Source organism: Lolium rigidum, chromosome 3, assembly GCF_022539505.1.
Source record: "Lolium rigidum isolate FL_2022 chromosome 3, APGP_CSIRO_Lrig_0.1, whole genome shotgun sequence".
Classification (NCBI taxonomy): Eukaryota; Viridiplantae; Streptophyta; class Magnoliopsida; order Poales; family Poaceae; genus Lolium; species Lolium rigidum.
The window spans coordinates 232986834-233001182 of record NC_061510.1 but is presented as its reverse complement, the minus strand read 5'-3'; the positions used below and the strand labels follow the sequence as shown (position 1 = coordinate 233001182).

Genomic DNA, 14349 nt, shown 5'->3' with positions numbered 1-14349 from the left:
CTTGGGATGTTACAGTAGTTGACGAAGACCCCAAACCCCCTGTCCGCCTACTGTCACGCCTCGGTCCTGATGTCCTCGAACAAGGAAGCCACCGAGGGACACGCATATTTTCGAATACATCTCCATGTTCTCTAGAACAAACCCCTACAGTTCGGTGCATCCCGTTAAACGACCAATGATCTGAGTAAATAGAAAATGACCAATTAACACTAAAAAAAGTGAATTGAGCATGGGTCCGAGTGGCTTCAGTGAATTCAAGAGCTTTAGGGATAAAGGTCTTATAAGGCCATATGGGCTTAATTATGCATCCTCTCAGAGCTGGAGAGCCTACCACAAAGGCCCAAACAACTAAGGGCTGTCCCAATATTTTATTTTGAAATTAAATTAGCAGCTGCAGCTATCTGGAACAAGATCCCCCCCTCACAAGTAAAATCTGGAACAAGATTTGGCTTATTTAAAATATAAAGGGAGATATTTGGCTGATTGCACCAACCAAGGGAAAATTTGTTTCCTTTGAACGGCAATACAGTTAGATGCACAGGCGATGGCATGGAAATGAGGAAATCCAGGCTAAGAAAGTCAACACGTCAGAATCTCAATTATAAATATATATATATATATATATATATATATATATATATATATATATATATATATATATATATCACAGATAATAATTTAAATCCAAAGATAAGATACTGGTTTTAAAGAATTCCAAACAACAATTGAAAATAGGATTTTACATAGTCTTAATGGCAAGATTTGGCTCATTTCAATTGTGGCTACGAGGCTGAAAATTAATGCGGACATGGATTGTTTACCAGGTTCGCATGTACCCTTTCCCCTATATAACAAGAACCACGCATGTACTTTTCAAGAACACCAGAAGAAGAGTTTTTAGCAACACACAAACATAATAAAGGAGTATTAAGTTTCATCATCCAGATCCTCGATCATGGCCCTTCTTCTCAGCAAGGATACGAGGGCACTGCTCCTAGCGGTTTTTGCTGTTATGGCCGTGGCTATGATGGTTTTGTCCTCGTGCAATGCACAAGGTATATATCCATTAATTCTATATAATCTCCTGAGCTTGACGCCATTGTCTTGAATACTTTTTTTTGCAGGTAGTCTTGAATACTTGACATACTATTATTTTGCGTCATGTTTCGTTTCTTAATTCTTTAGTTTTCGCGTACGGTAATGAGAGCATGTTGCTATTGATTTGCAGACGACTACTGCCATGAGATCGTACCGTGCAACGAGACGACCTGCCCGAATTTCTGCTCCAAGAATAACTTCAAGAACTTCCAGGCGTACTGCAAGCCAGGAGAGCACTACGACTACTTGTCCTGCTGCTGCCACGTTTGACGCATCCACCATGGCCGGCTGCTCTAGCTAGCTTGCTGCACCTCCACCCGTCTGTCCATCCATCACCCATCGAGAGCAATGTTAATCTATGACGGTTGATTAGTTTCGTGTGTTCATTCATGTGAACCTGGATCGAGAGATATTAATTAATAAATGTATTGCTCCTTATGATTATGATTTCATTGTCCTATCAAATTTTAGCTCATCTATAAAAACAAGAGACGATTCCTATACTATAAACCATCTGAACTTTTGTAAGATGCTCCGAACTAATTTGGATCATTACCTACTGTTTGGGTTGATGAACTGCTGGCTTTTATTACTACTTTGTTAATTGACGATGTAACTATTATATGAGTAATAAAGCTCACAACAGAGTCATGTTGTTTCCCTCAATTTTATTTTGTGGATCTTCCATTTCCTTCGAGTAGGAAGTAAGCTTATATATTTGGAAATTGAGCATAAGAGGATCCGTGCATTTGGAAACTACCAATCAACAATGCGAAAAATTATACTAATATATATATATATATTCGTGCCACATAAAAGGAAAGAAGATTGAACAGAACCCATAATCTTTTGTGAGATTAGATCCTTTTTTACATGACATTTCGATTGTGTCACAGCGGCGCGGCGATACGGAACGGCGACCTGCCCCTCATCAGCCGTGGCGGCGTTCCCATGTTGTGGAAAGGGAGCTCATGGTCGGAAACGGAGCTCTTTCTTCTTGGACGGCATCAGAAGAAAATGATAGAGCCATGGCGTTTTGTGGAGCTCGTGGCGACAGTATAGTCCGGGTACGCGCACGGCCGACCGTCTAGGGCAAACGCTCGGCCAACAGCATGATGGGGCGGTCAGGCTCCGGGCTGAGGGCATCTCCAAGGAGGGGACGGGTGATTTATAAAAAAGGAGGGGACGGGTCCAGCGGGTTGACCTTGTAGTAGCCGGGGCGTTCGCGGAGATGCAAACGCGGTCTAAATATGCGGCACGTTTTCGTCTTCGCAGATGCTATACGGCCACGCCAAGTGATCGCGTTGGTTGTATCCGTATCCGCAAGGAAGTGACTAGGTAAGTAAAATAGTTCCTCATTACTATTGATTAGCCAAAAGGATCATCTTTAAAGAGATGGTTAGTCAAGTTAACCTAAAACTACAATGCCCGTACCTACTCGCCGTCGCGCGGCCTACCACCCGCTGCCCGCCGCTCACGTTCCCCTCTCTAGCGTCGTTGAAAGGACATGGAGCCCCATGTGTGGTTTTGGTAATTGATGACAATTCCTATGGACTAATGGTTGTATTAAGGTTGTCTCTTAGGTCGTGTCCATAGGCAATGCTTGAGCCATATGTTGGTCTCAAGATGCAAGATGAAGAAGATCGAGTACAAATGAAGAAGACGGTGTCGAAGAGGGATGAAAACGGTGTAGAAGATGAAGAGGGATGGAGACGACGTAGAAGATGGATGAAGACGGTGCCATGTATGTTGGATGAAGATGGTGGCATGTACATTGTTGAAGTGGGATGAAGACGGAGCTTACCGGCTCGAGTGGAATGCGCAAGGATAAGGTTTATGTTCGATAGGATAGTTGGTCGCATCATCGGAGAGAGCTCAAACCTTGCATCTCGTGTTTCTTGGTTGTTGTTGGTTCTTATCCATGAGATGTTTTAGAGCTTGTGTTCACCCTCATGACAAGCTCTAGCTCATCGGAAACGGATTCCGGATGCATCTCATGTTGCGTGTTCGAGTTGGATGATTTTTTCGGTTTACAGTATTAAGAGGTTGCACCTCTAGATTCATAAGAAAATCATCCTCCACTCTTTTCCTTCATTTTCCAATAGCCCAACTCCCACCAGCACGTCTCCCTCTCTCCCCAGCTTGGCCCGACCGCGTCCCACTGGCACCCAGTCCCGCGCTGGCCCACCGCCCCAGCCTCCCCGGCCCAGTTAGCGCCCCGCAGCAGCCCGCCGCCGGCTCCCCCGACGTGTTCGATCGCTCGACGCGCTCAGCTCCAAGGCGCGCGTTGACTTCTACTCGAGGAGCCGCCGCTTGCATTCGCGCGCCTTGCTCCATCCACGGGCCGGCCCAACTACTTCCTTCTCAACCCAGGCGAGCGCCTCTTCTCCATTTTTCATGTCTGCCTTCTCTGATTGCACAGTTCTCACATGGTAGGTACTACCGGCCCAACAGGCGGTAGTACCGGCCCAGAACCTATTTTCTGCATAGTTTTCTGTGTTATTTTATACGATGGTGGTACTATCGGTTGCACAAGAGGTAGTACCGGTCGGGCGCGCTTCTGCCTTTCTGATCGTTTTTCTGCCCCAACAACTATATTTTGGAGCCCCTATTTATACCCTTCTTCCACCTCATCCCACTAGCTCTTCAACATCTATTCTCTCCTCCTTTGTTGATCTTGAAGAGCTTGATTCCCCTCATGAGAGAGGAGATCTAGATCTAGTGCTCCACCAAGTTAATCCCCCTCCTTCTGAGGGGATCTTGCTAGATCTAGATCTTGGAGTAATTTGGTGTTCCTTCTCCTATTTTGTTCTTTCTCCCTTATTCTCCTAATAGCTTTTGTAGCTTTGTTGGAATTTGGGAGAGATGGACTTGGGCATCTTAGTGGGGTTCTTAGCCATTGCATTAGGTGCATCGGTTTGGGTTCTCTCCGGGCTTGTTGACCTTAGTGGTGTTGTTGCCTTCGTGGCCTTGTCGTCTTTGTGGTGTGGTAGCCTTTGTGGCCTTGTTGCCTTTGTGGCGTAGTAGCCTTTGTGGCGTTGTTGTCTTTGTGGCGCGTTGTAGCCTTTGTGGCTTTGGAGTCGTTTGTGGCGCGTTGGAGCCTTTGTGGCCTTGTTGCCGTGTGTGGCGTGTTGTAGCCTTTGTGGCCTTGTACTTGAGAGCCTCTGGTGTTGTGGAGTTTGCCTAAAGCTTGATACTTGGGTGTTTGCCTCAAGCTTGTACGGGTTCGGTGAACAACATCAAGGGTCCCTTAGTGGATCGAGGCTTTTCCTTTGGTGGGAAAGGCTCGAGGAGAATACGGTGGCCCTAGCGGCTCATTGGAGTGCCTTGTGCCTCCACGCCACTCCAACGGAGACGTAGCACCCGGAAGGGTGTGAACTTGGGGACATCATCATCTCCTCGTGCACCGGTTACTTCTCAACCCGAACTCCTTTACCTATGCGATTTACATTGTGATAGCCTTCGTGCTTGATGTTCTATATCTAGTTTGCTATCACTTTGTTGCTCATCATGCTTAGGATAGATTATTGGTTCACATAGGCAAACCCTAGTTGATAGGCTTTGTGCTTAACAAGTAAATCATAGTTTTATTCTGCCTTGTTAAGTCCTCAAGTATTCATGTAGAACGCCTTCATATTCGCAAACGATTCGAGTTAGGAAATCTTATGCGAAATTTTACCCTTTCACACACGCGGTATTTAACCGCGTGCGATTTAGAAGTCCACCACTCATCCATGCGTTGTGACGGGCTTAGTAAATTTTCTAGAATGGGTCATTTCAGCATGTGTGAAATCATGTTATGTAATAAGTGATCCTCTCTTTAAATAGCAATATATGTCATCATTCTTAGATGATATTTCTATTATTTTGGTAATTACCACCTCCATTATTCGCCCTTGATCATATCATGTACAATGGTAGGAAAGATATGCTTTCTCTTAGTAATCCACGTTATCTAGATCTTTTATTGTCATCATTTATCGTCATGTACAACACATGTACAACACATCATCTTATTTCATATATCATCTTTTATTGTCATCCCTTGCAATAAATGAGAATTAGTTATTTTTAGTATGAAATTGTGTGTCTAAGATAAGACAAGTAGTACAATGGAGAAAATAGTCTTCTCTTATTTCATAAGAGATCATCCCTTAGCTAAGGAAAGACAATCTTCTCTTTCTTCTTTCTCTCTCCTCCAACTCAGCAAAAATCCGACGTGGCAACTAAGACTGACGACACCTCATTGTACATGTCCATAGGCAAACACGAAAAATACATGTGGATGCAGGCAAGCACGCACTTACACCACCACCAAAACTCATTCTAAGACAACTCTCTGAAGACATGTGACACAGAGCTTCAACTAAGATACCACAAACATTTTGATATCAGCGCATATATGTGTCATTCACCAAAACCAATGTCGCCTTGTCTAGGAGGGACACTGACGATATGTCAATCTTTGGGTTAGACCTCTGAAGCAGTGCTTGGTTCTCTGGTCCACGAGATCTTGTGAATTGCGTGATAGAGAACCATCGGCCTATTTGGTAACCACTTTAATTTTCATGGCCCAGCAAGATATTTGATTATTGATTCTCGGGATTGTGATATTGAAAGTTAATGGAGAGAATACAAAATCAAGAAAATATCCTTGCCCTATATAAACACAACAAGGAATACTAATTTACAAACTATTACTACTCAACTAGCTAGTTCCCTTGAGATGGTACTTGTCAGCTGGAACAACAAGGGGGTTGCAGCTGCGCACTCTATGGCGCTTGTACTTTTAATGGTTGTCTTGATCATGTCCCATGTTTTCTCGTCCTGTGATGCATGTAAGTACTTCCTTTCCTCTTAATCGCTACGCCTCCAAACTTTTCAAGTCAATATGCCATGCAAGCATCAAACTGTTGGTAATTATTAATCAGATCATATTTGCAGCCGGGCCATACGAAATACAATGCATTAAAATCCAAGACTGCAGAGTCGCCAAGTGTAGGCAAGTGTGCAAAGACTATGGACTCGATCCGGCTTCAGGGTACTGCTCACCGGCACCGGATAATGGAATGAAGTGCTGTTGCACCCCGGTGCCGCCTCGCCGGATACGACTGTGACAAGCGCGGCTCTCTCACTGCTGGAACGTACGGAGGATTATACGATATAAATAAATTCATGCGTATAACCAGGAGATCGGCTTTGCATACGTAATACTATATAAAGCAATTTGCATCTTTTTTTCGAGAGACCGCGACTGCTTGCCTTATCTATACCTAATAATAAAGGGAAAAGCGTTTCCGTGGTTTGGTCCGTTGATTTGGTTTGGTCGTCTGTTCGTCATGTGTTGTTTCCTCCCGCGCGAGAGAAAAAAGCAGTAACGTTTTCGTCGGTCCAACTAAAAGAGTCTGGAGTGGAGACGGAGTCAGCGTACAAGTTCAAAAAAAAACGCATATCCGTCGAACAGAACACGTCACGTACAACATCTCTCCATCACAAACCTATCTATACCTACCAGTAATGCTACACGTACGGACGAAATTGGTTACGGAACGCTACGCGCTGACGTGACTAGCTTAGGTGGAGCCAGCGTGGAAAACTTCTCGATCGATCGGTGATGTGCGAAAGAAATAAGCTACGAAAATACCCCCATCTTCCCAGCGGAGATCCCCTCTTCCGCGACGGCGCCGCGACCCAGCACTGATCCGCAGCGGCGTGGCGACCTAACCCTCGTCGGCGGCGGAGGCGCGGAGACCTAGCCCTCGTCGTCGGCGGCGCGGCCACCTAGCCATCGTCATGGGCAGCACAGGGACTTGGCCCTCAGCGGCAGCGGTGATGCCCCCTGTTTTGGAGCTAGACGGCGACCTGCAACAGAGCGATCGAGCTCTCGTCGGAGGCAGCGCGACGACTTCCCCTCCCTGGCGGATATGGAGCTCATCAAAGTTTGTCTTTAAAACTCTATTTTTCAGAAGTACCATTGCTAGTGGCGCCTTGATAATTTTATTTGGCTTCTGCTCCTAATGCAGCTCTCATTCAGTTTCAGTCGTGGGTATGCAATGGCTGGACGGATGCAACCTCCAGGGAGATGAAACCGAGAGGATTGCCACTGGATTGCCGTCAGATTCTTTTATGCAGGAGCATATGTACAAGTTTCGTAATGGATAGTCCTGAGAGGATGGAATGTACATTGCAGCCTGTAGTAGAATTAGTGAATGTGGGAATAAGGTTGGCTGTAGTAGGATGGAATGTACAGTGCAGCATGTAGTAGGACTAGGACCTGTCAGTGTAAAGTTGTGTGGCACAATTTTTGTACCATTCAATTGTGTAAGCTTCAAATTCAAAATTATATGAGTACAAATTGTTCAGTACCTGCACTTTGTTTCTGTCCGTGTGCCATGTTGTACTGCTGCTACCTCATGGTTTGACGACCAATTTGCTCCACTACAAGGTTCTTGTTTGTAGTTCTGGGATTTGCATTTACAAGCTGCTTGGTTAGTTTTCAAGCTGACAACATTCTGAACTCAAAAAGAGTTGACTTCCTACAAGGTTCTTGTTTGTAGTTCTGGGATTTGCATTTAGAAGCTGCTTGGTTAGTTTTCAAGCTGACAACATTCTAAACTCAAAAAGAGTTGACTTCCATTTGCTATTAATCTTTCTGCTATGTGGCAGGTCTTAGAGAAAATCATGGTTATGCACATGATTGAATAGTACATGCCAGAGAGTTTCTGGGAGCAAATGTTGCTGGTAGCTTTGTATGCGAAAACATCAATTCGTTTACTTTCTACTACCCTGTGCCTATTAGCTATTACATTAAAATTGCCAAGTACATAGAAAACCATAAGGTCTGCATCCAACATACTTAAACTACAAAAATCATGTCTAACTCTGATCCATCGCATCGTTGGGCTCTCTGATTTCAGTATAATGTAATTGTGGTGAACTGGATAGAGCAGTAGAGTTTTGCTGAACTTGAAACAACATGCTTGTATATTTTCCTAGAATCGGAGGCATAACAACAGGCGCTGAACCTCCAGGCAGTAATGCAGCCGTCATTGTTGGATTTATGTTGCTAATGCCAATTTCAAATGATTCCTGCACCAAACAAAGTTACAAGGTGAATTGGATGTCGAAGTACTTACTAGATATAAATCCCTGCGGCAAATATACCTGAATTGCTCCATATGGTACTGCAGCTTGCATGGTTGCATTCATGTCAAATCTACTAATATCCAAGTTAACTAATCCCTGCAACAAAAGAAAATCATAAAATGATTTGGATCTCAAAGAATTTATTAGAAATAGAGATACGAGAAAGAAACATACCTCAGATGTTCCATATGGGAGTGGAGTTTTAATAGTTGGATTTATGCTACCAGAACTAGTGCCCAATTCAAAAGATTCCTGCTTCAGATAAATTCATTAAATGAGATGGATGCCCAAGTATGTATTAAAAATAAAAAGATGGGAAACAAGGATACTTTAATGGTCCTACTACAAGCTTTTCCATCCAAATAAAGTAGACGATTGTTGAATAGTTACAGAACAAAAATACCTACCTCATGTTCCATATGCTCTTGATGTAGAATGTCATTCTCCATTAATTTTATTTTTGTATTCGATCTTTTATTTCTCAAATTCATGGAGCGAGCCTCCAATAAATAATAAATAAGTGAAGTTTAAAGATGAAGAGCTTTCAAGATTTTTTTTTGAAGAAATACCTTTTTTTCAGCTTCCTTCTTCTCCTTTTGTGCAGCTTTCTTCTTCTCTCGTTGTTCAGTTTTCTTCTTCTTTTCTCTTGCTTGACGAATAAGCTTATCAACCTTAGATTCTTTTCTCACTGAAGGAGGACGTCCGGCACATCTAACGGCTATAGGACTTAATATGGCCTTACTTGTATTCTCCCCATTAGAAGGTGCATCTTCCTGTGTACCATGCTGCTCCTTATTATTCTCAGAACTTGAGTTACTAGATGGTTCAATTTTCAGACTGCGGATTTGTTCAATTAAAGAATTGCATGAATCCTCTGACATGGCGCCTAGCTCTGCAACTGGGAAAAAAATATTGCACAACTTGTCAAAACGTTTTGCAACAGGAGTGGAATCCATGCCACCATATGTGCACCGAATAAAGTTGTGCTTTCTTTTCACATGTTTTCTCCAACGATCAAGGATGTACTGTGAAGGAACCTGCTTGATTTTCTTGTGAGTCAGCACACATAACACATGCCTACAGATAATACCTCTGAACTCAAAACGGCGACATGAACACTTAACTTCGAACTCTTCCGCATTGAAATATACATGGTACACATAATCTTTTCTCCATCCTTCATCTTTGTCAATTAGCACATCCTCGATTATTTTGAACGTTTCTATCGCCCCTTCTTTTTGTATAAAGTTCCGGTCACAATACAGCATGTGTGCTAGCTCCTCTTGAAACTCTTTGAACTTCGAATTTGTATAGACTGCTTGAAACTGCTTCTCAATGTCAAAGTGTGTGATACAAGGTATGGTTGAATGGAAAGAACTAAAATCAGCAAGTATCTCCTTCTCAACTTTATCACGAAGAGCATTCTCATATTGACTAGTAAAATGTTTTAATGTTGTCTTGGCATTAACATACCCATCAAAGAAGGCATGCATACTCTCACTACGTTGTGTAGTGGACATGCCTGCCCAAAAGGCATCTTTCACAAATGCTGGAACCCAACGGTGCCTATTGTCATAGAGCCCTTTAAGCCATTCATTATCAGCAATATTATACCTCTCAAGCAACCGCATCCAAGAACTTTCAAAATCTGTAATTGTTAACGAATCATAAACTGCTTTCCCAATTGCAGTCTTGATGTACTCATATTCCTCATATCCACCTAACTTCTCAGGTAGCTTCTTCATTATATGCCACAAACACCACCTATATCGAGCATCTGGAAAAACTATTTCTACCGCGTTCTGAATTGCTTTTGCTTGATCGGTAACAATAGCTCTTGGTTGACGATTTGACATACATGTCAGCCATGCTTGAAATAACCAAACAAATGTGGGAGTATCTTCATTTGATAATAAAGCACATCCTAGCAACACAGATTGTCCATGATGATTCACTCCAACAAAGGAAGCAAATGGCATATCATATTTGTTCACCAAGTATGTCGTGTCAAAAGTTATAACGTCATCAAAGGAGTCATAAACTGCTCTACTTCTTGCATCAGCCCAAAAGACATTCCTAAGTCGGGATTCATCATCAACATCCATCACACTAAAAAAGTTTGGATTGTCTGACTGCATTTTTATAAAATAGTCACGAACGGCCTCAGCATCACCACTTCCTAGTTTCAACCTTCTTGTTTTCTCTAGATAATTGCGGCATTCTTTCTCACCAAAAGTCAGATTTTCATGACCATCCGCTGCCACAACAAGAGAATTGAAGTTCTTGTTCACTCGTATTCCAGCTTGGTCATTCAACTCAAGCCTTCGCTTCGCATGCAAGTCCAACCTTTTGTTGCATCTAAATAACCGAGATTTATGTGGACTTAATGTATGATTATGATCCAAAATGACCGTAGAAATATGAAGCTTTCCATCCAGACCACGAACAATATTAACTTTAGCTTTACATCCTAAACCAGCTGTTGGATTTGGCTTCAACATATTTTTTGAGTTGGACTCAGTCTTACCATGACGAGAGCAACAAAGTGTAAGGTATTTTAATTCTCCCTTTTCATCTCTGTTTGAGCTTCTTCTTGTCACACCAAACCCTTTTGCTTTACCATAATTTTGGTAGTACTCTCGCACATCATTCTCAGTATCAAATGTCATCCCTAATTCAGGATCTTCAAGTAACACATCTGCTACAGCTGTACCGTCGTCCTGTTCAAGTTCCACACTGCTTTTCTTCTGTTGCTGGATGCCATCGTCATCACTTGAAATAGACATGTCACTTGATTCTTGAACACAACCAGCCTCATCAACCATTTCTGTAAATCATGCTAATATTAAGAATTATATTTGAAAGGAGTACATGAAACTAACAACATACAGAATTAGTCAGACCAACTGAATACTCCGTCGCTCGAGGTAATGGACTACTACGTGTGTGCATTGTGACCATTGTCCCCTAAAATTACAAGTACTTATTATACTACAGTACCATCCATGCAGTACATTGTACTAGTAGTCATTAGCAGTACATCATGTATTCAAATAAAAAGGGACCGAGGGGAATGATAGCTTGTACTGATGTATCTGATAACGAGATATCTGGTCATTGAGCAGCTGGTGCTAATTAGGTGGTGACCAAATCACACACTGCATACAAATCAGCAATTTGTGTCATGACGAAGGGATGTGCCACATCTTTTTTTGCACCAAACAAATGAAATAGAAAAGGCATTCGATCAAGAAGAGCAAACAGATGTAATGCATCGACCAGTGACCACGAAAAGCATGACAATTGCAGACAAAAAAATTGAACATAGCAGAATACCAAGATTACCTGCTAATGCAGACGGACAAGGATCACACCAGATAATCTGTGTTTGACCTGAACCTGCCCTGGAAAGATCTCTCAGCAGCTACCAACAGCAAAACTTACGGTGCAATTCGCCGGCATCTATCAACGGCACGACGGCGAGGTCCACTGCTGGCTGACAACGATCGTGAACTACCGGTGTGCGGCCCGATCGTTTATGGCGGCGCGATGGAGGAACTTGGGCATGGTCGATCTGAACCAAGGGCAGAATATACGGAGCACAGCTTTAGCGTTTTGTTGCAAAATTAGCGGGACATCCTTTTTGGTAGCAAAATTAGCACGCATCCTGTTTTTTCTTTTCTCTCTTTCGTTCAGTGGCCACGTGAGATTTCTTCCGAGTCAGCGCGTAACTTTCCGTAACTCTCCGTACGTGTAGCATTTAATAAAGGAAGTAAGGTTTCTCCCTCAATTTTTCGTCCGTTTTTTTACTGCCCCTACCTTACAGTGGAAATTACGGCCAGCTGCCACCGTAAAACTGAAAACGGTTCGTTTGATCGCTTCGTTTTGTATCGCTGGGTGTGGGCCGCCGTTTCATCTGCTTACGATAGCCTTCCGTCGTGCGTAGGGGCAGCCCAATAGGTTGGTCGCGTAAGACATCCCAATTTTTTTTTGCGGGGTCCAGCCCAATTAAGATTGTAAGCGCCCTCCTCGGTTCCACCTGTCCCCGTATATAAACTGGTGAACGATGGGACTGGCTGCATAGGGTTTCGGCGCCACCACCATTGCCGCCCACCATCCAGATCGGCGGATTCGTTGGTGCTCGGCTGCTTGCCATGGCAGGTGCATGCATCCGCTGCCCTTGTGATCATCTTGCGGATGCGAGTTTTACGCTGGAGTAGCTTTTTCACGTGGTGCCGTCCATGCTCCTCGGCTCCTCGCGTGGCTCACTTGGGGGACGGGGGGTCTCTCAAGATCTTGGAGTTGCAGGCGGACATGCTGATGCCTTCAGATCTTGACCATGGATTCCAAAGCTGCAGTTGAGCTCGCTGCTCCTGTCCTGATCTGCTTTTTTTTTTATTACAGTGCAGATGCATATGAGCGTGGAGATGATGAGGCTTAAGTTTCATGCTTTCATGTTCCAGATTAGCTAGATGGACGGGTTCTACTTTTTCGCGCTGACGGGTAAGGTCGACATCATTGTAGAGGTCATCAAGATCCAATCAAAGGTCGTCGGCAGCTGCTTGAGATCTCGACGGCTGGCCAAAACCCCGAAGGAAGGACCCCGCGCGACCGCCGACGACTGGGAAAGAAGCAGCTGTTTCCCCAATCTTTATGATCATGACGATGGATTTGTAGGCGGAATCATCGGATTTGGTCAATATGTGCGCCGGCGACTGGGAAGGGAACAGTTATTTCCCCAAACTTTATGATTATGACGATGGATTTGGAGGCGGAATCATGGATTTTGTCAATATGTGTCAGTTTGTATTGTTCTTCTTTGTTTTTAACTCCACGATTTCCCTTGGTGCTCTGCCTTTGTACTTCACCAGATTGCCATTGTCCTATCTGGCAGCGGAGGCAACTACGGATGAAGACGACTAGGGGGAATGTGTTGTTTCGGGGCATGATCCGGCCGACATTCTCGTGAGCATGAAGGAAGTTCACCGGGGTGTTCGACCAGGCGCCCAGAGCTACCGATGACCGGCTACTGATCAAGACGCAACAGAGTATGAAGCACAGAGACGTCTCCAGGTTCAGGTTAAGATATCTGAAGAGATTGGGGAAACAGCTGCTATCGGTACTAATGCATCCCTATTATTCTTCTTTGCTTCGCACGGTATACCTATGGTGGGAGAAGTAAGTCATGTAACAGCTCGTTAGGCTGTCTAGGATAATCACATTCAAAGCAAAATAGTGTGCTTGACAATCGACTTAAGTATTTTTTGCGACGAGTAGAAGCTTCAACATGTATTTTTCCTCAAAGACTTATTTTACCTCATCTAAATTGTATGCCCGTTTGAGTCAAAGTTGCATTGGAGCACCTGTCCATTGGTAGACGGAATCAAATCATATCACTCTATAGTCTATATATGGGTGGGACCGTTTGGTTGGGTCGGTGCCAATGTTGTTGGGTTTATGGGTTGTGTTCGTGAATATCCATATTGAAAAAATAAAATTTGTAGCAACACACTAATCTATAATTATATTTGCTATATATAGTTTCTCTAAAAACTTATTAATAAGTATAAAGATGTTACACTGTATAAATGTTTGTTATATGAATTATTATAATTTTCTGTGTTGTATCGATACGGTAGTTAAAAGAAATAAAAATCTATAGATTACCGAAACTTGGTTGTAATAAAAATTAAAAAAAGATATACATGGGTGGTATACAGAGAGTGAGATTTTCTGGTACTATTAAAATATCAATGCAAAAACAAATATTGTTTTCCCGAGACATAGACTTTTTTTGTCCCATCGTGCTGCAATGTTGAGACATCGCAGCAACGCACTGGTGTTTTTGTATGACATGTACTGGTGTTTCATTAGTCCCTTGATCGGGTACCCGAAGCTCGCTTTCATGAAGAAGTGCATATAAATAATCAGATATCTTTTGCCAATTGAAATATTAAATATTAAATTTAATTTTCGTGATAAAAGTACTCCATCAACGGAAATATTCGAAAACAACTAGAGTAATAAGACATGGATAAAATCAAGTATTTTTTAAGTCTTTGCAGCACATCGATACATTGTACTTTTTTTATCCCGGTGCAACGC

General features: G+C 43.0%; 1 protein-coding gene and 1 long non-coding RNA gene across 2 annotated transcripts; one reads left to right on the top strand and one right to left on the bottom strand.

Annotated features, from left to right (window-relative positions):
* Positions 1-6774: 6774 nt before the first annotated feature.
* On the top strand, positions 6775-7463 carry LOC124699102. Its single transcript, XR_007001262.1, has 2 exons — positions 6775-7037; positions 7122-7463. It is a non-coding gene; the product is annotated as an uncharacterized LOC124699102 (long non-coding RNA).
* A 511-nt stretch (positions 7464-7974) lies between these two features.
* Positions 7975-11069, bottom strand: LOC124696175 (protein FAR1-RELATED SEQUENCE 4-like). Its single transcript, XM_047228938.1, has 4 exons — positions 8814-11069; positions 8419-8496; positions 8263-8340; positions 7975-8187 (listed from the first exon to the last, which is right to left on the bottom strand). Exons 1-4 carry the CDS (start codon positions 11067-11069, stop codon positions 7975-7977), a joined length of 2625 nt encoding a protein of 874 aa, XP_047084894.1.
* Positions 11070-14349: the final 3280 nt, after the last annotated feature.